Source organism: Pimephales promelas, chromosome 6 (genome assembly GCF_988280905.1).
Source record: "Pimephales promelas chromosome 6, fPimPro1.hap1.1, whole genome shotgun sequence".
Lineage (NCBI taxonomy): Eukaryota > Metazoa > Chordata > Actinopteri > Cypriniformes > Leuciscidae > Pimephales > Pimephales promelas.
In genome coordinates, this window is record NC_142774.1 from 14,633,390 (window position 1) to 14,657,374 (window position 23,985).

The following is a 23,985-nucleotide window of genomic DNA, read 5'->3' on the forward strand; positions in this document are numbered from 1 at the left end:
ACTGTCAGATGATCAGCTGCCACCTACTTTATCTTTAAGGGTCATTCTCTCTTCCCCTCCACTGAGTTGGTTGTGGATGCCATTAATGCTGGCCACCACCGAAGGGTCTTCATACCCGCTCAGAGGGTAGATAGCAGACATTGGAGGCACTTCATCATTGCTGAGGCAGAAAAGGGAAAAGAAAGAAAGCAAAAGGAGTCTAATGACTCAGCTGTTGGACTTGTGTGATGTAATAAGAAACTGTGACACTGATGAAAATGAAAAACAGAAACGGAGTAAGCTTAGCGGGAAAGTACATAATTTAGTCACTGAAATTTTAAATACAGTAATGACTATAATAATTGGAACTTGTCTGATCTTACCCATATGTGATTTTTTGCAATACTGTCCACAGAAGACATATTACTAGTACTATAAAAAAAAATTCCCAAGCTTAAATTCCGACATTATCCACGTAAAAACCCTTGACCCCTCATAAAACTATTATAAATGCAGCCATAAAGCAAGCAGACAAGGAATAACAAACTTTATGCCGCACCTGCCAATGACAGGTGAACTGAGATGTTTATTTCACTGTCCATATTTTACATTTATATACACTATCAGTCAAATGTTTTTTTAATCAAATTTGTGTTTCATAATTATCAAGATTAAAATCAGTGTGTCCTGCATTGCCACTGCAAAAAGAAATAATATTTTATCCAATATTCTGAATTTGAGTGTGCTGTCTGAATTGAATGCAGTGAGAAAAATGTGAACTCCCATTGTAAACAATGTCATCTGATTAACAAAAAGTGAGTCTTACGAGCTAATTCCTTTAATGAATCCTTTAAATCAATTGACTAATAGTTCATTTAGCAATGTGTAGTTAGAGACATGCAATTGCAGTTTGTTTTTTGTAAAAAAAAAACAACAACAAAAAAAAAAAACAGCATTTCATAAAAGAAAAAGGTTAAATTGAACATTGGGACGTCAGTCCCATAAGTTTTAAGAGTCCAATTAATTACATTTCAAATAAAAAAGAACAAATAAAACTGTTTTAACTCACAATGTGGTGGTGCCATCCTGCGGCAGGATGAGGCGTGGGTGCTGCTGGATGGTGATGGGGGAGCCTGGGGCAGAGCCAGACCCTGAGCTGCCCGATGACATGCTGGGGGGGTGCACCTCTGACAGGTAGTCCCGAGGAGGCTCCGCTTGCAGGGGCAACTTCAGATGCAGGTCCTCTGCCATGGGAGCATCCATGATGCCACAGGTGAGGATGTGAGACAGGCTGCAGTCATCACAGGTGCATCTGGAGGTAAATATATTATCTTTATTATAAGGCAATAAGGCTAACGATAGACAAAAAACAGTGAGGCCAAAGATACTCAAAGGACCAAAAGGTTTTTTTTTTTTTTTCTTTCATTGGCATTTTTGTAAATATGCCCCCCAAAAAGGATCACATTAAAGGAAGAACAGCAAATAAGAGCTACAAATCATTTTATTGAATATAATTGGAAAGTACCTCCGTCTGTAGTTGCAGTTGGGACAGTCTGGGATACTCAGTCTGGAGGACAGCATGTGTTTCACTGTGTCCGTGAACTTACTGTCACCACCAAGAGACTTTTTACTGTTCAGTAGGAACTGTAACCACAGTAATAAAACAATGATTGATGGTTTTTAAGACATAACATAAATAATAGAATTTGCTTTTACAAAAAAAAAACAACAAAAAAAAAAACCTCAAAATAGAGATAAAGCCGTTTTCTATTTATTACTTTTCAAAAAGTAATATATTATTGTTGTGGCAAAGATGAATTTTCAGCATCATTACTTCCGTCATTCAGTGTCACATGATCCTTCAGATCCTTCCAAAGATCACTTATTTCATGAATTTCTTTACTATCACTTTTGTCCAATGTAATGCATTATTGCAGAAGAAAAATAATGACCCTAATCTTTTTAATTATAGTGTTTGAGATATTTTTTTACCACAAGACAAGTGTAATGGAGTATACAATGCTAGATGAAGAGAGACGTTTCTGCTCATTTAATAAGTAAAAAAAAAAAAATATATAGTGTGTAATCATCATCCATCTACAGCAGCCCAGAAGTACACAATGTAATTTAAACAGCAAAGTTAAAGAGCATATTGCAGGTAAAAAAAAAAAAAAAAATCTAAATGAATACATAACCTTGTATGAAAATACTAGGGATGCACCGATATGAAAATTTTAGCCGATACCGATAATTCTTTATATTTGAAAGCCGATAACCAATATATCGGCCGATAAACTTGAATCCAAATTTTTATCTAATTTTGAGAACCTGATTACAAATACAAAAGTCTCACAATTAAATCCATGTCCCAAGCGCACAATTATAATGATGTTCTCATTATAGTGTTGTATAGCCGATATGACAGATTTGCGCTGCACATGTTGTACCGAACCGTATTTTCATTTTTTGAAGAGATTTCAATCATATTTCAAGAAATTCAAAAACATAAACTTTGCTCAACAAGTGTCTCAGCTGAAGGGAATAATACATTATTTATCGGCTTTAATATATCGGCCACATTTTCTTACCAGGGCGATAACGATAACATTAAAAATGAACATATATCGGCCGATACCGATATGCTGGCCGATATATCGTGCATCCCTAGAAAATACCATATGAAAAGTTAATGCAGGTTTCCAAATGTTGACACAAGGGCACTAATTTAGTAGATAAAGTGAGCGTTTCAGGGACTGCTCGATAGTCAATAGTCAAAAAAGAAAATCACATTCCCCACATTTAAATAGCACTTAAAATTTACATAGCTAAATTAATGACTTGGCTAATTTCAAATGCAATAAATGCAGTTGAAGGGTTTATTAAAAAAAAAAACATTAGTAGTAAAGTAAAAATGTAGATTTCATTAGACCATTACCTTTAGTATAAAGCCCTTAGCTTTAACAGAACCTCTATAGTTGCAGATAAAGGAGCAGGAACATCTTCAATGTTGTGTATTAACTTATATTTGTTTTGTTTTTTTGCTTTTTTTACTTTTCATTGCGTTGTGTACTCCTTGGCCACCATATCCTTCAGAACTATGAGCTGCAAATAAGCCTGTCAGGCATGCTAAAAAAAGCTTAATGAACAGGGCATTACCAATAAAAAGTACTTAGTTATGCAATGATTGCATAACTGATTTAAATGATTGCAGTTCCTAAGGTTGAGAGCAAATCAGGTAATAATTTCATAATAATTGTTGTAAATAGCATTCAGACACTCAGTACTTATCTTTGCCTTTGAATGTATGTATGCCTTGAATCTAAATCTAGTATGTCGTTTCATAAATGGGGAATTTTCATGATATTCAGGAACGCATTCATTCAATAATTCTATTAGTTTTCAAGAACGCACTGTACATGCAGACTGTAATTTAAGTACATTTGCCTCAACAACCTTTTTTTATTCTCAATAAGAACAAAGGGTCAATCAGACCAGGTTTGGAGGAAATCTTACCTGCTCTTCAAAAAATCGTTTCTGTTTGAAGATCTCGGCGTCTTCTTTGAGCATCCGCTGCTTAGTTCTTAAAGACATCTTTAAAAAATAAATGTGGAAACACATTTAGCTCTGGTCAAAAATCATGTATGAAAATTATTAACGCATAATGAGTGACTTGTGCTGTAACTTACATTTCTATTAATTAAAGACTTATGTGGTTCTGTCCTTTGATTTGTGAGATTCTGACCTTCAACTTTAAAAAGCAACTGCAAACAGGCAAAACTGGCGTTAGGTGCAAGATTAGCCTTGAGAGCCACAAATGATTACTTGGTTCAGTAAGACTATTTTCACATTACAGGCACCTAGGCGAATGAAATATACCTGCTCATCAACATAGTCATCAATCCTCTTTTCACACTCCAGCCATTCGAGAGCAACTGCACTCATTTCCTGGTCCAGATGGTGGTATCTCTCCAAGAGTGTACGGTACATATCCTCACTGTATGAATCATGGGATGTTGTGCCCTGCCTATTAAACAAAAATCACAACAAAGACATCCTATTAGATAGAGAAGTGCTATAAGGATGATTAAGTTTTAACTAGGGATGCACGATATTGGATTGACCGATATTCAATATGCCAACATATTCAAACTAATTTTGCTCGATGTCGATACTGATGTATTTGTATTTTTTTAAGTGCAAAAAAAGCTTATTAAAGCTCTCAGTCAAAAGCAGTATATGTTTGGAACAACATTAGAGTGAGTTAAAGCTATACTGTGTAACTCTTTTAGTGTATTATTACCTAAAAACACTTAGTTCTTTCAAAAATATATGTGCTCATAAACATACATTTACTTCGTTCAAGTAATAAAGTATTCTCGTGAGTGTATAATATGCCATTGAAAATACATACGGGTAAGGGGTTCTAATGTCGGTCGCCATGTTGCCCTTCCATCTTGAAAGTACATTAGCCAAAGAGGGACATACCCGTAAATTCAAGCTTCGCCTTTTGCATTTACGTTTGAGTTAACACTCATGGACGAGGTCGAACTGGAAGCCATGTTAATCTTGGACTACATTGGCCACCGTAGGAGTTCAAACGAAATCGGAATTGAGAGGAAAAGAAACTAATATTCACTGGATGATCATATATCCTTCCACCGCTAAATGGAGGCAAAAATCACACAGTGTAGCTTAAACAATGACAGAATTTTTATTTCTGGGTGGAGTATCTCTTTAAGGACAAGCGGCAGCATATTATAGATACTCACTGACACTCATTATATTTATGCATTTGTCAAGCACATTTTCTCTGCTTGCTTCTTATTTTAGATGTAACCAACTTTGTTTATGTAAACCTTGTGTGTATTTGAGAGTATTAGCGCAATAAGACTCGAAAGATAACTTAGTTATCGTGAATGACGTTTAACTAGCAAGATTTCGACGCACATGTAAAGAATGAACTTTTGTGAACTGTAGTGTCCAGTTATATAATGCACGATACTATTTTCGTCCACGATCAAAAACCGTGATTATAGCACACCCCTAGTCGGAAGATTAAGTTGCTGGCGCTCATGCTTTGTTCACGGTCGTCAGGTGACTGCAAGGCTCATCGGCAGTAATATTCATATCTGCCGATGCCGATGATGATCATTTTAAGCTTTTATTGGCCAATACCGGTGTTGTGCCGATATCATTGTGCATCCCTAGTTTAAACTGATTCCCTGAACACCATACCTGAGCTGGGCCACTAAGGCAGGTAGACTGTTGTGCAGGATGGGTTCAGAGAACACCAAGTTCTCAAAAAGGTGCTTATTGTGGAGCTCCCATGTCACTTGGAACTTCTGCAAATGTTCATTCTCCTGAAAAGGAAGAGCAGGGCTAGTATTAGATCATACTGAAGCTTGTGCTTAAGCAGATTATACAGTGGCATCAACACACCAGGGTGAGCAGGAAGCTGCTGATGGTGCGGGCCGCCTGGCAAAGCGCATTGTACTCCTCTAGCAGCAGTGAGATGAACTGGTGGGCCTGTGGAGGCCCCTGAGCCGCTGCACTGGGTGCCTTTGAGCCTGTGGACAGGTGTTTGAGTAGACGCACCTTCATCTCTAAGACATACTCCCTTGCCTGCTGTTCCAGACGCTGGTACAACTGGTAAGGATCCTTCTCACAAAGCCTAAATGGGAAGAAAACAAGGTGAGTCTTTGGGGAAATAAACGAGAGATTCCAAGTGTCGTCCAGTGGTATAATTCATGTTTTATTATTAGTGCTGTCAATAGATTGAAATGTTTAAAATCACACTTTTGTGCGCTTAAAATCGCACACTTATCGTAAAACTAAGCATACACACCATTTATCGTGTTCAACACATTCATTTTGTCATCATTTGCTATATTCAGCTAAGTAAATCAACAGATTGAAGGGTGATGCTGACAAAACTATTTTCTACAAGCTTTTCTCCCAAGGTCTTTACTTTTAATTAATAAAAAAACAAAGAAAAAAAAATACAGAAAAAAAACCCTTTTGAAATTCAGTGAATAGTATGTGTACAGCCAGCGCAACAGCAAAGAGCTTGTTTACATTTTAGACACGTCAAGCTGAAATCCCGAACATGAATTTGTGCATCAATAACAATATAGTATGCGTGCTTACTTTATGACAGCTTTGTCACCGCAATCATCTTTACCTTGATTGCAATACTAATCCATCAAAACATCATTAGCGAGACACTGGTTTGCTATACCAAGCTGAGAAATGTAGTTTGCGTATCATCTGGCCATACAGCGGTGGGATGTTTTGAAGTTCCGTTCAGCCTGTATTTCACACAGCGCGTTGCGTGAGGTCTCGCGCTCTTCAGAAACAATCACAGAATATGACAGAGCTCGTGTTTTAAAGCAAAACACTCACTGGAATTAGACATGTGCTGATAAACGGTAATACGACATATCACGCTAATGAACATGCTCTGTATGTTATCATGGGCATTTTAAAATACCATGAATAATTGTTTATTACGAATTATGACATTTTTAAGAATACTTCTTCACCAACCGATTAAAATATACAACACTGTGTTTGTTCTGCATCAAAAAGGCATGTGTGCACTCTGAAGTAAACAAGCGACAACGAGTGAAGGGAACACACATGAATGAAAATGCACTTTCACTCACCGACAGCAGATGACGCTGATGAAACATCAGAAATGCAGCCGTTACCCCAGTAAACCACAGTAAACCTCTAAAACAAAGCAGCTGTGCTACTTTCTGTGTCCGAACAGTACTTAAGTGTTTTAAACAGCCATTCAGATTTTTGTATTCGCAATGAAATTCAAAGCACCAAATATTTAATACTTAAAGACTAATACTTGGCTACTTATTTTCAAACATTGTTATCTGGACTACAACATGCCCAGATTTTGATTGAAAATGTTCTGCTTCCTTATTATTCTTCGGTGACAAATTCATTAATTCATCAGTTAAACTGAAAGTGAAAAATATACGCCTTATTCACGGCAGCGCCATCTTTGATTTTTAATGAGAATGAAAGCGAGGCTGTGAGGGATAGACTTGCATCTCTTCAATGGGCTGTACTGTTATTTAATGTGTTTTCGGATTGTTCTGCTCATGAAACACTAGAAAAATATATTTGCAAGAAATGTCAGTTGACAAAAAACTCCCGACAATGTAAGCTGTGGAAAATTGTAAGTAATCTAGCCGCTTTATTCAGCTTTTTAAGTGGATGCTATTGGAAACACGGTAAGTCTATCCCTCACAGCCTTACTTTCATACCTGTCAGGGCGCTGCTCTGAATAAGGTCTATGTATAAAGTTTCAACATTTCATTATTAAAATAAAAACCTGAGCTAACATGAACTAACAATGATCAGTTGTATTTTTCTAAACTAACGTTATTAAAGAATAACGTCTGTAGCATATGTAGCTAATACTCATTGTTAATGTTAGTTAGTGCATTAACTAATGAACTGACCTTTGACTGAACATTTATTCAGTTATTTTTAGTCAACGAGGTGCGAAAGCAGGAGGAGAAGAGGTGGTGTATAAAGGCCATTTCACAGGCCAAGCAGGGAGAGTGGAGAGTGTGGAACAACGCAAGATGGGCTGGGGCTGACAAGATCTTTGGTCAATGGAAGAGATTAGGATCAGTTTCCTTATTAGGTCAACATATGATGTTCTCCCATCACCACAGAACCTAAAACCTCTGAGTAGGGGAGGATCCTTCTTGTCCTTTGTGTTCATCACTAGCTGCTAGGGACTGGAAGATGCTGGCTGATCATGATCAACGGCTTATTTTTCCACCTGAGATTGCCACCACTAACCTACGACCAGATATTGTTTTGTGGTCTGAATCAGCACGCATTGGTCAACTGATAGAGCTAACAGTGCCATGGGAGGATGCGGTAGATGAAGCATATGAGAGGAAGAAACTGTGGTATGCTCATCTGGCCACTTAACAGCGAGGATGGAGAGTCCAGGTTTATCCAGTGGAAGTGGGTTGTCAAGGTTTTGTGGCACACTCTACAACCCGGTTCCTCAGAGACGTCGAATTCAGTGGCCAAGAGTTGCGTCTCACAGTAAAGAACTTATCTGAAGCAGCAGAGAGGAGCAGCAACTGGCTGTGGTTGAGACAGAAAGATTCTGGCTGGCTGTGTACAGGGCGCCACGCTACGGTTTCGTAGAATTCTTGTAGAGTCTTGAAGAGTCATTGCTTTCCTGTGAATATTGCGTGAATGACAGGTGGTTGGGCACAATGGGCAGATATTGTGTTTTGCGGTAGTTGGTATGCCATACGGAACCGTTGCCACTGAAACTGCATTAACATCACTCTCTGATGTAATCAGCCGGGTTTTCTTTACATTAGTGCTGTTTATATGAATTTGCTTACTGGATTACTGGACTGACAACTTTCCTGGAGTGTAGCTGCTTAAAATTATCTGTTCGCAAACAGAGAAGTGAAATCGGGTTAGAATAGAAATTTCCACCTACCAGGGTTACAGGTGCTGGCGCCAGATGTAGATGACCTCGATTTCTAAGCTCATCTAACTTTGTGACGTAAATTACAATAATGGCAATTTTGCATGCTTCAGTAATTTATACATGTTAAATTGCGTTAACACTGAATTCATTGCATGCGTTAACAGCCCTAGTTATTATTTATCACATAGGATGAGCAGAATCACAACATCGCAGAGCATGTTGTCGTTTTTACATTGCAAAAAATAAAAAACTAAGAGTCTGCAATACACCAATTTAACAATACATAAAACACACATCCCAGTGATGGATAAAGACTACTTGTAACAAACTTGAATGATGTACATTTCTTACACAACCATTTAAAATGTTTTTGAAAGATGTTTCTTATGCAGACCCAGGCTTTTATTTGATTAAAAACAGAAAAACATTAATATTGTGAAATATTCTTAGAATTTAAAATAACTGTTTTCAATTAAATATAATATTTCATGTCCGCAGTGTCACATGATCCTTCAGAAATCATTCTAATAAGCTGATTTGGTGCTTGAGTTGTGCTGCTTAATATTTTTTTTAGGAAAATGTAGGTAGGCTACTACTTTTTCAAGATTATTTGATGAATAGTAAGTAAAAAAGAACAGCATTTATATGAAATGGAACTCTTATGGTATCCTTTACTGTCATTTTAATTAGTTTTTGAAATTTAATTTCAAAATGAGTGCCAACTGAATAAAAGTTAATTGACTTCAAAATTTAAAACCTGAAATTATTGAAAAAAACGTTTCAACTTCTGGAACATTACGCATATAATGAACCCATTATCTGAGAAATATTCCTAGAATGAGTAATGCGAAAAATCAGAAAACTAGACAGAGAAAAGAGCTTGGTCTGTGAATCATTTTGTCTGTTTGGGCTTGCTGATATTGGAGAGAACGTGTGGCTGTGATTAGCAAACTAGTGGAAGCTAAAATCACTTACAGTGGCTTTAAGGTGGCAACCACATGATTGAATTGTTTTAACAACTCTGATGGTTATCTTAATGTTAGTGCTATTTTGTGCCCTTTCCTAAAAACTGCAAGATGGATTTGTTCTGGCTCAATCCTTGAGATAAAAACATTATTAAACAACAACATCTTGTGTTTCTTAGGATAAATTCATTCTGAAAGAATACCTGTCAACGAGTTCCTTCATGCTCTCTTTGTCCCGGTCAAGAGGCTGATCCTGATCATCAGCCAGCGGAGTCCCAGTCTGACGGTAAATGCACCGGACCAGGTATCTGACCTCAGACCAGTGATTCTGCAGTTGTTGTGACTCTCGCTCTGACTCAGCCGTGATCTCCCTAACCAAAGCAACCACAATAAAGACATTTCAGATGACGAAATACATTTAAATGGACTGATCTGTCAAACAACAGACTAGCTGAACACTGCATGGTTATGAATAAGCTGATTCCACAACATATCTTTAAAAAATCTAATTGGGACTGATGCAGGACATACCTCCGCTCATAACAGGCCTCACAGCTACACACTGTGTCTGCGGTGAGGGCAGAGCTGAGATCTGGAGCAGGCAATGTAGGAGCACCGACTGTCAGTCTCCCTCCAGGACCCAAGGGCTCTTGGGACAAACCACCATTACCCACCGGCATGTGCAATAAGAAGTCCTGATTCTGGCAAAGAACAAGAAAAGAATTAGGAACCACCCAAAAATTAAATAAATAAATAATTTAAAAAAATATATATATAAAAATCTCTGTAAAATAAATGTGTCTGTTAATATACAGCCTATTATGACAATGCTGTAAATATAAAAATGTGAAAAGAAATAAGCTTTTAATAAATATTTTTAACGTGCGTGAATAAATCCGACCACCCCTGTGAAAGATTTAAGTTTCACTTTCCACGATCCGTGACCAACAGAGGCAGCAGGGATTTAAATATTTAACAATGTCTGGGATAAGAAAAAGTGTGGATGCACACCATCAGTAAGGATATTCTCCAAAGCTGGATATAGCATCAGGAAAACCATGATCCCACTTCTGCAAGCCAACGTTATTAAGTTGGTTCTCCTCGGGACATTCTAAAACGCTCAATGTGAAAAACTTTTAAAACACTTAAAGGGCACTTTAACGAGGCTTAATGTCTATTAAGATTAGGGTTTGGTATCGTTTGAATTTGAACGATTCTGATTCCGATTCCTTGTTTTCGATTCCGGTTCCTAACGATTCTCGATTCTGATTCTTTTAAGAGGCAGGGTCAAAAAAGTTTAGCTAACCTTGCTAACCAACGGCCTTTCTGAAGGAAATACTCCTGTAAAAATACTCCTTTTGTCACAAATTTTGCATTTTGTCGAGATTTCGTTATTTTTAGAAAAGTGAAGCCACACTTTGGATCGCCGACGTAAGGTACTCATGTTCGACTCGCGCGGTTATGCCAACACTTCCGGTAGACGCTTCTTCGTTGGTGTTGTTCAGCGGTTTCTTCTTCCGCTCGGCGGACTGTGAATATCGAAACTAGGAATCGAAATTTTAACTTTTGAACGATTCCGGGAAAAACGAAAAGTTAGTCTCGGTTCCAATCGATACTCGATTCTCGATACCCAACCCTAATTAAGATAGTGATGTTAAAAGACCAAACTCAGTAAAAATAAAAATAAACATACTAAGCTATGTACAGAAAAACAGGTGAGCGCAGAATATGAACGCAACAAGTTTCTACAGGAGGAAAATGCTTTATGTGTAATTAAACATGTACATTCCTAATCTGGGCTCATCTGTTTTTATGTAGGCTATATAGTATGCTTTATTATAAGGTGTATTTTAGTACATCTGTCTGTCTTAGGATATTAAGTGTTTTTCACATAGAATTTGAAAAGACTCAAACGGACACAGAAGACTTGAAAGTCTCGTTCAATCAGGAGGGGTACAAGTGATCTCAAAACATTTCAGCCGGTGCTAATTTGATTTTTGGATGCTGTGAACATGTTTAGCTAAAAAGACCAATTCTAGTTTAGAGTTTTTTGTTGTTTCTGCAGTTAAAAAGACAATTCTGGCTATACTTTCATTATTTTAATAATTTCTTTATTTTTATTTTATTTATTGATCACTCAGGGTGATCTAATTTAACTAGCTTGTATTTTCAATAGATGTTCCCCTACACTTTAGGCATTTTGCAAATATTTGATCTGCACCTTGTGACTTGATTCTGGCTTATTTGGTTTTGTATTTTTATTTATTAGAAATGTAAATTCTGTTCTAATTTAAAGGAGCTAAATGCAAGTATCTGAGTTTTTGCAGAACTACGCCCCCTCTGGCGACAAGTGAAACTCACACACACATACACGTTTGCGCAAGCTGTGTTCATAACCAAAGGAGCATCAGCCGCAACACTGTGCGGCACACATCTTTTGTTACAGTCATAATGAGGTAATACAGTTATAACTCTGCAGGTCATTTAAAATATATGAAAGGAAAGGCATTCGAGTACACACTTATGTGTGTGTGAGGGGAAAACTTCGTTTTTTGTTTCCATCTATCTCTATATTGAACTGTTTAATGTGCTTACTGTATCCACGTATGATTGTATAATTATGGAAACACGTTCATTAACAATATAAGTTATTACTTTGTATAGGACCCGTTTGAGCCCTAGAGCAGACCGGAGATCTCTCATGTGTTGAAAGCCTTCCCGATGTTGACTCTCGTCTTATTCCGACGCCTGGCACTGGACAGACAGAAGTTGTATTTCTTTGTCTCACACGCTGGGGTTTGGAATGAACTACAAGCCGGTCTCTTTGGGGCTGTTTTCACCTACAATGCGTTTTCTCAGATCGTATAGCTATCTGATTTATCAAAACGATTCCATTTACACCTGCTCACATAAATGTGTTTTTGCAAAACGGATATAATCTGATCTTCAATTCCAGAATTCATGAAGTGCACGTCACCGAAAGCAACAGATATGAGCTGCATTTTATTAATCATCGGCTAATTTCAAAATCAGCAAAGACAGCAATAAGAGAGAGCGGCAACAGCCCTGGTTGCATGGTAAGATCATTTCATTTCTTTACTTTTCATGAAGATGGTAGTGTTAAGCGTCTGTGACTTACTTTCACTTTGATTTGCGATGGATTGTGGCACGCTGGCTTGATGAATAGGCGCTCAGCTGCTCATCTGAGGTGATGCGAGTCGTCATATATGACTAAAATAACATGACATAACCTATAGTCTGCTTTCAACAACCAGATGCATTTACACTTGTCCAGTTTTGTCTGGAATACGGCCCAGACCACGTTCTCGAGTGATTTGAGCGATCGGATTCAAATCCGTCTCGAATGCATTTCGGAGGGCAACCTGGTCTTTTCACGATCGATTAGCTATCCGATCACAGAAAACGCATGAAGTGACCAGGTGTAGGCTAAACAGCTCCTTTGAATCCATCTTCTACTTTTGTGAAAAGTTGACTAAAGTTGTGTCGCTCGAGTTGTCTTCTCTGATACGCAGAATGGCGGCAAATACACTAACCTGCAAGACATAGGCACATAGCCAGGCGAGTGTGAACGCGCATGACGTCACTGCCAGTCTCAGATTCGAGCCCGAATCCCTCTTATTTATTTTACTCTACAGGACTGTAGAGGCGATCTCAGTGATCAGAGAAGGGCTGTGGGGAGCAAAGGTATTGCAGGGGGGTGTGCAGTTCTGAGCTCTGAGCTCTCTAACAAGGTAATGCTAATCCAATCACCATTTGCATTAACATTAAAAACGACAGCAGGTAAATTTTGATGCTGTAATTTTAAGACCGACTGCATGGATCCAATATACTTGCGTTTTCTCTTTCTCAACTGTTTACATTCACTTAAGACATAAGGACTGTACCTGCAAAAGACATGGTCACTTTGACACATAAGTATGTGTTTCTATCAAGTATTTATCAAGCCTAACTAATCGTCAAAACACACGTTTTATGAGCAGTGCGTTCAATTGAGCTTGTCTCTCAAACAGTGAAGTTATTCATCACACGAATATCAAAATGTCTAAAATCACTCGTTTTTTAAACTGTCCGCAAAAAAAACCTGTAAAGAAGATAAACTCCCATGACTGCGCAGCACAGCAACAACAAGAGAGCATAATTGCATTGGAGATTATATTCCGGTTGCCCATGTCTACCGGTATATCGCCCATTCCTACATTCGAACTGCTAATAAATAAAGTAAGTTCATGCAGAGACAACTGGGGACCAGGCACCAGGGTTTATGGTTTATGACTCTTTGGGAAACTCTAATCTAAAAACATCTTTATCAAAAACATGTCAACAGGAAAACAGTTCATCTACCTGCCTGTGAAATCAATGCAGAGTAAAAATGAAATGACTAACTAATGAAACTACTAACGAAACCAATATAACATGAGATGTTAGTGGTAACGCACAGCTGTCTTCACTGCAAAGGGTAAAAAGTGTATCTTTATTACATTATAATGAGAAGTAAATGTTTTGAAATAAATAAATGCTTGAAGATACGATTTTTTTATTTGTTTGTTTATTCTACCCTAGAGTTCTCAACAGGTCGGGTCACGCCGACAAACCCAACGGGATCGGGCCGGGTCAAAATATAAGCAGATGACTCGGTTCGGACCTTGGGCTTAAGGCCATTGCACACCGAGTCCGAAATTCGCATCCGAAATTTTCGCACGTTAAAAAAAAAATTCGACCTCACGTTATGTCAGTCACGCTTGCACACCGCCTCCGAAACTTTCGTCCGTCATAAAATTAATCGGATCGGGTTCGATTTTCTGCGTTTTTCGCATCCAGAGCCAGCATTTTGAGAGGTCTTTTGACAATTCAGGGCCGGGGGGAGCTCGTCCTCAAATCATTGCACATATGCGCCGTGCTTTCAGTTTCGGTTTTCAATTCGATCAAGTGTTTATGTTCTCTTCTCTATATTGGATTATGAAATTAATAAACCTCCCCTTTCAATCAGATAAATTTAGGATCGAATAAGGTGTGATTGAGCAGCCTATTCGATAACTAATGTATTATTTGGGCACAATACACAATAACAGCCTAGCTGTTCTGTCTGCCCAGCGCTTCCAACGGGCCGCGCGCGGGTGTGTGTTTGTCCGTGCGTGTGTGTCCATACCTGGTCCATTTCAGACACACTGCCAGTCTCCGTTCAGAATCGATTGGTTCACGGAAATTGGTGGTCTTGTTTTTAATATGTGGCTCCAGAATCGCTAGCATCGAACTGTCCCAATGACATTCTGAGGTAAATTTTGAATCGCTCAGGATAAATTCGCAACTCCTTGATAAGGAACTCTCCTTCCTCTCGGCGCAATTTCAGGATTGGATGGACGTAATATTTTCTCTTTCTTCCTTTTTCAATAAGAGAGAGGGCAAAAAATCATCCTCACTGCTTGACGAATCCATTTGGTATTTTTGCGTTTTTCCCCGCAAAGGTTTAAGAAATACGCAACGGACTCGGTGTGCAAGGTTTCTATGCGTGACGAATTTTTAAGCTGACGAACACGAAAATACGCATACGAATATTTCGTGCTCGGTGTGCAATAGTCTTTACCGCCCAGTAAAAAAACAAACAAATTATTAATCATCGCTACTGTTCAACATAAAGAAAACCTGGCTGCTGCGTGCAAAGTGCATCGCGGGTGGCTGGCCGAGAGGAGAACAAGGCTCAGTCCATCCACTGTGGACGCACTGATCTTCCTCCACGATGCCTATTATAAGCATGTGATTATGTTTGTAGGCTAAGCCTATTTTGTTTCAAAACTCGTAGCCCGCCCGCTGGTTGGCTGTTTGAGTTCTTTTCATTTATTATTGTGTGAAGATTTTTATTTAAACAGTCATGATGTTAGCTACTTTCCTTTAAAAATAGTTGTCAACAGCACTGCACTAGCGCACATTTCAGACGTGATATTACTAGACGATGGAAAAAGCAAAGAAAACGCGGTCGGAAGATTAGGAAAAGAGAATCGGACCGTGTGAGAAACCTGACAAGAGTCCCACTCGGTCGGGCTTTTCACTCCTTGGCGCGAGCTAAAAAGCAGCTCTGGATGCAACGGTGATGCTGACATGGCGATCTTGTTGATGGACTAGTAAGTCAATCTTTCTAAGTTTGTGTGCATTTTATTTTGTGATTTCACCGGGAATGAATAGACGCTGCAACGGCAATAGATTGTACTGTACAGTGGCTCCGAGTCGGGCCGCGGGCTGGGTTCGGGCAGATAATTCATGTTGGGTTACATCGGGTCCGGGCGGGTAATAATTTTCAGGCCCGTTGAGAACTCTATTCTACCCTAACAGCCATCTTAGACTTATACAGATTCCAAACGGGCAACAACTCATCAGATGTCAAACAAAATAGCTTTTATTAAGATAAAGCAAGTAGTATTTGGCTGGTCATGTGATCTCAACATGAGGCAGCTCCATCCATGTAAAATGACGCTTATTTTTCCTCATTTAAAATATGACTGGAGAGGTAATATTGGTTGCTTTAGGGGTAAATATTTTCTTAATGAGGGAAAAAATACCGAGCAAGTCAACACTTCCTTTAAATTTCTCTGACTCAGCTGAAAATGAGCACGTTAATTATAAGGATTCAGACATATTATTTGCCCAATTATGTTTTTTAAGACTAGAGGCAGAGGAGAAACATGCAAGTGTTGAAGGAACGTACCAACAGAGACTGGTCGAGGGAGGGCTGACGATCGTCCTTCTCCACAGTACGTTTGCAGTCAGAGCAGACGTACAAAGGCAACTGAAGGGCGTTGGAAGATTTGGGTGACTGGGATGTGCCATTCTGACTGGATCCTCCAATATCCTGGGAAACGGCATCCTTGCGCTCGCTGCGACACAGCAGGCAACGGTCACCAGTGGTGTAGGGTGCCCTCTGGTTCACCCCGAAAGTGAACGGGGTCTGCGTAAGAGACAGCAAAACAGATCAACTGTGAGGAAGCAGCTTTCCCTTCTGCTAGATACGTAAAAATGTCCATAAGGATATCTGCTTCCCTTCTGCTAGATACATAAAAATGTCCATAAGGATATCTCAAATTGCACTAATGGTCGCCCGCTACAGGAGATCAATGATTCTAGAAGACTAGAGTAACGCTTCAAAACAGTAGGCTGCTAACTCAACTAACACCGGATCAGACTTTCAGGAAATCACGGCTCTGCTACCGCACAGAGAAAATGCAAATACGGCAGAGCGCTGTGTTCCAAAGTGAGAGATTTGCCTGTTACCTGAAGGACTCCAGAGAAGTCAGCGTTTACTGGGCCTTCTGAAAACTGTGGAGCGCCATTCAATGGGACCTAAAGAGAAAGCCGGCGATAAATCAACTCATTCCAGGCTCATGGTTATAAACGTATTACAATAATGTAATTACATACACTATGTTGTTTACGACTTCAGCTCAAAGCTAAAAGAGTGCCATCTAAATGCACTCCTCGTAGCTCTCAAAAAAAAAAAAAAAAAAACACCTTTCGCAGAATGAACCGCTGACAGTAGCCAAACACCTATTTTTATATAATAATTCTGTGAAGATGACATATGACGAAAGTATTACTTCTACATGTATTTCATTTTCCGAAGGTCCTCTCTCAACTGATGAGTCACATTTCAAAATGGATTGCAGGTCTTATGATAGAGCAGTGTACAGCAATACAAAGAATAAAATGCTAATGAACTAATGAAATGATCATGCATTTGACAGCAAAATAAGAGAAACAATTTCAATATATTTTGTTGTTGATGTTAAAACTATAATATTTTGGCACACATTCATAAAAGAAAAGAAAATACAAACCAGACTACATTAAAAGAGGATAAACATGATTTATACAGACCAAAATTTGCTCCACATAATGAATTATTGGCATGAAACCATCAAAATAAGACATTTACAATTCAATATAATAATACACTTTCAGTAAATAAAAAAATCCATGTTTTACTTATTTATTTTTTACTTTTGTATAGAATAAACAAGAATGTTGTTAAATAGTGTGTGGAGATGTCACTTGATCTAAGAATCTAAAATCTGTGTCCTGAAGCAAAACTAGACAAGCATTTCCTGTCCTGTGTTCCTTCCAGAGTCAGACATATTTATAAATGTTAAATATTGTAATTTAAAAATAGCAATCAAGACAATGCAGCTATCCAGTAATATTAAATGTCCTAATAAACCTAAATAAATACAAATTGAATTTGCAGCAGCTCACAAATAATGTCAGAGCTGTTATATGAGGCTGTTAAAAGAATCCTCATTTTTTATTTAGAATAGCCAGCAGGTTATCAGCTATTCAATAAATCAGTGCTTGTGAAAATAGACAGCTATGGCCACAATATTACAAAACAAATTACATAACAAAAAAAAAAGAAAAGAAGAAACTGCTTTAAAGCTGGTGAGTGACATGTTCCATGGTAAAGTGCCTTCCTCATATCTCAGTTTAAAATGAAAATACAACATTTAGCCTAAGACAATTATTTACCAACTGACACATTGGCGTAACCATGGCAGTATTTGGAAAATCTGTTTTGAAATAATTTTTTTTTTTCAATTTTAAACAAAATTGCTATCTGAAATAAGATAATGTGCTTGAGCATGTGCTTAGTTAAACACAAAAATGTCACAATTTCTGAGACAACAACAACCTGCCAACAAGCGCTGTACGGTAGATTACAAATGGCTTTATCGGAGTAAACCAGAGGTTGTTTGGCAGTGTTATTTCATGAAAAGAAATAGAGTAACAAATGATTCACATAAGACCTAAACTTTTAAGAGAACATGTCATTAGTCAGATTCAGAAATCATAGATAGTTAGACATCCTTGGCTTCTGGTCTTCTGAAATATGTCCACTGTATGTAAGCAAAATAGCCATGATTCCGTCTATGGATGAAATGGTCGCTTTTGCTTGCTTATGTCAATACAGACTGATACTCTTGTTAAGCTACAGATGTGGTTTCCTTGGAAACAGAGGCATACCACTAGTAAGAACAAGTCTCTGACAAAGCCCTGGACACTGGACACTGTGAGTGACCTATTCATTCCCTGACACTTCTCAGGCTGGACTGCATAAATGCACAACTCATAAGGAAAGCAGCTGATAAACTGAGGTTAGAGTGTGTATGCCTATAAATATGGTAGGTAAATACTAAGAGTTAACTGTGCTAAGTGACTATACACCACATAACCTTTACGTCCAAATCACAAAATTTGTCCAAGTCTCAATTTAAAACCCACTCACAGACATATTACAGGCTTTGTTGACATTTACGGATGAATTTTTTCAAGCACTTCCGGTTTGATCATACTTGACAACTGAAAGTTCAGAAAGGGAATTATTACCTCAATTTTATTTCATAACGCAATACATAACGTTTTAAATAGAGAACCTGAGGTAATAATAAAGAAAAAAACGAGTAAGGGAATATTTTGAAACTTAAAGTAAATGTCAAAAAACGGTGGACTTTAGCATTTGATCGGTCTATCGACATGGTCATATTACTGTGACTACGGTTAATAAACGGGGATATTCTCAGCCTCAAGAATACATTTAATGCCTTTTTATTAAGGAAGGTTGATAAATATCATTGGGTTATTGAAGTAAGTTAACGTTACACCTTGTAAACACATCAGCTAAAACTGGGCAGCGCTTGACAAGTTAGCTTCACATCACTCAGAGCACCAAGAAAACACTCAAACCCCCACATCCTTTTCAAAAAAATCATTCCAAATGTGCTTTCCACACGTCTTCACGGGTTTCTTCCCATGTTTCGACGATCAGACCAGGAAATGTGTAAGATTAAAGCTCTAGATCAGTGAGGCTCAGCTCAGGCTCCATGTAAACGTGAGATCAGCTACAGGAGCTTCTCTTAGGCCCCCAATATCATGGAATCTGGAGTAAACTACACCCACATGCACCATCAACCACCCCGCATGCCCCAGCCGCTGCTTACCTCTCCGTTGAGGCTGGTGATGGTGCTCGGGTCTCCGTGCGCAGTGCCGCTGGAGGGTGTTGGCGGAGCTCCGGCCTTCCCTGCGCCGCCGCCCCGCTTATTCTTCCTGCGCTTCGCTCCTCGTTTGGCGTCTGTAGGACTCATTTCTACCCGCGGAATACACAGACAGCGTTCCGTCCACAAACAGCAGGGTCGCTGGTGCAATGCCAGGCTCTGACGCAGCGGACACTGATAAAATATAGCTGTATTTAAGAGATACAATCTAAGAGCCTGCCAAACTGCTCACACAGTATAGCAGACTTCAAATTCCAATATGGCCGACCCAACAGGAATTGGCCAATGGCGTTTACGCCATGACGCCATATCTTGGGGCTTATGGGAAATTGAGTTTTAAAACTCGCGACCACGTACTATTATTATTATCATTATTATTACTAGTAGTATTATTAACATTATTCGATTAGATGTTGTGCCTGTGTTGGTGCTGAAAGGGTGTTTAAAAAATCAATATGCGAGAGTAAATGGCGAATTAAACTCATTGTTATTCAATCTTGCTCTATTTTAGGTTTTCTCTCATCAAGCTCTTTGAGTATTTTACATGTGCGTTGTTTTTCTTATCGATATTTTCGTTTTCTAGATAACACTTTAAAATTAACGCTGTCCGAGAGAGGGATTTTTACAGAATGTATAATCATTTGTAGTCGTTAGATGGCGGTAATGAGTTATCCAACTTTTTATATTTTTTATTTTATTTTATTTTATTAATGCCAAGGTATCAAAAATAAAGTTATCCAACTTGCGTTGGCAATTTATAGATTATGGACAGCTCAATGACACCACACTAACCAGAATCCTGTATTCCACATTGGCACAAGTTTTTTTTTTTTTTTTTAATTTGTAAAATGTTTATAAAATACATTTGTAAAATGAATGTGGTGTGTGTGGCGTGCTACAGATTGTATAAACTGATGCCCTCGCCTGTGAGTCAAATTTTATCCATATAACCATTAAAATGAATGAATTATTGATTGCTGTGCAGCTTGTCTAAAGACTGTGGACATTATATTTTAGTGAATTTCTCTGACAACATGTCACAGTTTTAAGTCTGGATGTCCTGAGCATTGATTCTGAGATAGGCCTACCAAATTGAGGTTTCACAGCGACAACAACTTCTCCTTGGTCTTTAAAAATTACTGAAATTAATTTAATCAAATTTGGCACTTAGGAGTTAATGCATAGACATTTTGGTAGATACAACAAGAGAGTAGGGAAAGAAATTGTACATATATTCCTGTGAAATAATCGATATTATTATGAAAATGTTGCCAATTTTGACTCCATTATTACACATCTTTTTTTCATTACATGTTACCCAAAGAACGCATTAATGTGTAAATTAGATAGAGTAGATACAACTACCCATTTAACCAACTATTGCATATAGTAAAATGGTATCAATTCGTTTAATTTTGGAACCTGAAACCTATAAATGTATTGGTGAATAAAAAAAAAAAAAAAAAAATCCATTTCTTTTACTTTTTAAGAAACTGAGTACTGGTCTCTACTACAGAAGACATGGCATAACATGAATAATAATAATAATAAAATTATATATATATATATATATATATATATATATATATATATATATATTATTAGTATTATTATTATTATTTCTCCAGAGGACAAACATTTGTGTCATTTCTAATAGGTCTTCTGAATAAGCGATAGGAAATAGTGATGAAGGGAATATGAATGTGTTATTCATTAGATGAAAAAAATGCAAACAAAGACACGTTTTACCCATAGACTGTAAAAAAAAATGAGTGTCTCCCATTCTCCACCCACAGATGGCGATGTTGCGTTGGGCTACACCTGTTTTTTTATGCTAGAGAAAGTAAACCAGCTATTTGACTGGTTTGTAGAGTTTACTGGGATCGTTCTAGTAAGGACAAGACAAGGATAAACAACAGCTAGATCATTTATTGCATTTCCTTGATTATGAGATGATATGGAACATGACACCTATTAAACATGAAATATAGCCTTCCAGAAATGATACTGAATATTCTTGAAACCTTGAACATGTCAAAAATCAGTTCATTATGTCAAATATATGTTTTATCAACTACGGTTTTCAACATCACTCTCTTTGAATCAGTTGGTGAGCAAAGAGATAACAAGTACAGACAGTAGCTACATGGAGAAATAGGTGACAAAGACAGATTGTAATCTAATACTAAATCAAAACATCATGCACTTAATGACTCCAGCTTGAAAATATCAAACTATTCTAAAATACAATTACACATTATGTCTAATCTGTACAAATAAATTAGCAAAAGAACAGAACTATTAACAATCCCTACAGATTTCTTGCTTTGCTGGCTCATATGAAGGCAACTCTAAACTACTGCAGAATGACTCCAGAACACAGTAGTGCAATATAGGCACACCCTCTTAAAAACACACCACCACAAAAATACAAATCGCTTTCTTGTGTTTCTTCAGCAGAGTCAAAAGGTCAAGCGGTCTATTTTCAAACATACTTTCAAGTTTCAGCAGGACAAGTTTCTTGCCAGTTTCAAAGTCTTTCTTTCCCTTTGGAATTTAGATCCACCCTAAAACGTGCTTGCTAGCTATTCACAATCGAGACGTGAGCTGTTCATGTCAGTAAACACAAAAGCAGAGCGGATCTTTGATATCCAAAGCACCTATATACAATCAATCACATAAAAGTTTTCAAACCCACATGGGGTGCTGCGATCTGAAGCCAAACTGGAGGAAGAAAGCAGGGAAACGAGCAGACGATTGGCTGGAATACAGTACACACATTTTGCTCAGTTTTTTGCCCCGATTTACAGTCTGGACGAATCAATGCTAATTGCTAAAAGTCAGGGGCTCAGAGCCAGTCTGCAGACATAAGTAGACAGATTTCACAAAACATCGCATGATGGGCACAGACTCTCAGCTCTCAGAAGTTTTAGCTTCAGATACATTTGTAATGCGTCTCCAAGCAATGAGGCGAGTGTTTCTGTGCGAGTTAGGACCGAACATAAGTGTGTGATCACCAGTTAGTGTTTTAAAATCTGCTCAAATTTTAAAAATTGTGGTGTATCCCAGCCTGAAAGTCACCATGAAATCCAAATGGACTATTTTCATCACAGTATTAGCCTATAAATGAGTTGTCCGTGCACATCAAATACATTCATGTGCCCTTGCGATGTTCCTGTCCCTCTTGTGGCAACATCTCTTTTCATGATGTGTTTTTCGCCACAAGGATGGGATACGCTGTCAATCACATGAGATCAAAAGCAGACAACAATGATCCAATCAATTCCTGATAGACAAAATCAAGTCCTGCCCAATATGTTTTCTTGTCCGAGAAGCTGTTTCACTTAGAAGTAAGTCACAATGGATAAGAAAACACTTTTGTCAACTCTTCCAGGCTGTAAATTGGGGCAAAAATCCTGTATTCCAGTCTTCTGCTAGAATGAAGCATTAAAGATTTGCAGAGTAGCTATTTAATTGTTTATTTTTATATTTGGAATTGTCTCCATATTGATTCCCCTAAGTAGAGTTATTCTTCTTTCTGCAAGCCCTTGTTGGCCTCAGCACTGCATTCTGGGAAGCAGGGAAGTGGGGCAGAGCAAGGGGAGGGCAGAGGTGCTGATGGTGTATTGGGGGTTGTTGAGGCTAAAGGCTCAACCAGAGCAGCACTCGTAGAATCCACCGATTGGGCAGATGACCGTCTCCTATTGGAGCGTCGTCTCCCTGGATGGGTGGAGGAGGGGCTTTTTCCTGGAGGAGGGCTGGTGTCCTTACGCCGGCGAGAGAGCTGGATGGTTTCCTTATCTAGAGCTGTGTTCTACAAGAGAGAGACAATACTGCATGTTAATGTTCACATGAGGTGCACCCACCCAAAAATGGAAAGGAAACTGAAAACAATTCAGTAGGGAAAGAGTAAGTGAGATGAAGTTACAATCAGGGAGGTCAAGGAAGCGATAAATTCAATCTTAAAGGAACAGTGCACCCAAAAATGAGAATTCTCTCATCATTTTCTCAGCCTCATGTTGTTCCAAAATTATGGCTCTTACTTTAAAACACACACGCACACACATGTTTTATGGTGACATTCCATAGACATAATGATTTTTATAATATACAAACTGTATATTCTACCCTAATCCTACCCATAAACAGGATTTTTAATTTTTTTTTTTAAAGCATAATCTAATATGATTAATAAGCTGTTATGGAGACCAAAAATAAATAAAAAAATGTAAAAAAAAAAATATAAAAGTATTATGGTGTAAACAATTTGTGCACTGGTAAAAAGTACATTTTCATACTAAAATACATTGAGAGATTTTATGTGAGACGACATCTGCACGTTCCCACCATGCATACAATATGATCTCATTAGTTTACTTTAGTTAATGTATAAATTAACACAAACTAACAATGAGCTCAAGTCCATTAAATATTAACAGAGACATTTTCTGACTCTCAGTTGAAAATAACACTGAAACAATCTTCAAACTATCATCCTATT

General features: G+C 38.0%; 2 protein-coding genes across 8 annotated transcripts in view; both read right to left on the reverse strand.

The window, feature by feature from the left end:
• fam193a (family with sequence similarity 193 member A) overlaps positions 1-19,750 on the reverse strand; it is a 38,313-nt gene extending 18,563 nt beyond the window's left edge. Inside the window, exons 1-13 of one of the 2 annotated variants that reach the window (XM_039691098.2) lie at positions 19,431-19,749; positions 16,714-16,782; positions 16,151-16,390; positions 9,964-10,133; positions 9,636-9,803; positions 5,419-5,650; positions 5,215-5,339; positions 3,856-4,003; positions 3,666-3,740; positions 3,493-3,570; positions 1,505-1,623; positions 1,049-1,291; positions 28-160 (exon numbers count right to left, since the gene is read on the reverse strand). In XM_039691098.2, coding sequence (XP_039547032.2) covers positions 28-160; positions 1,049-1,291; positions 1,505-1,623; positions 3,493-3,570; positions 3,666-3,740; positions 3,856-4,003; positions 5,215-5,339; positions 5,419-5,650; positions 9,636-9,803; positions 9,964-10,133; positions 16,151-16,390; positions 16,714-16,782; positions 19,431-19,574 — 1,944 coding nt within the window. In that variant the 5' untranslated portion in view covers positions 19,575-19,749. Of the gene's footprint in view, positions 1-27; positions 161-1,048; positions 1,292-1,504; positions 1,624-3,492; positions 3,571-3,665; positions 3,741-3,855; positions 4,004-5,214; positions 5,340-5,418; positions 5,651-9,635; positions 9,804-9,963; positions 10,134-16,150; positions 16,391-16,713; positions 16,783-19,430 lie in introns of both variants that reach the window. The other variant, XM_039691102.2, reaches the window with a different exon arrangement.
• Positions 19,751-21,395: 1,645 nt separating this feature from the next.
• dclk2a (doublecortin like kinase 2a) overlaps positions 21,396-23,985 on the reverse strand; it is a 54,501-nt gene continuing 51,911 nt past the window's right edge. For 4 of the 6 annotated variants that reach the window (XM_039691069.2, XM_039691053.2, XM_039691061.2 and 1 more), the window contains one exon: positions 21,396-23,298. In XM_039691069.2, coding sequence (XP_039547003.2) covers positions 23,011-23,298 — 288 coding nt within the window. In that variant the 3' untranslated portion in view covers positions 21,396-23,010. The remainder of the gene's footprint in view (positions 23,299-23,985) is intronic. The other 2 variants (XM_039691078.2, XR_005625594.2) reach the window with 2 other exon arrangements.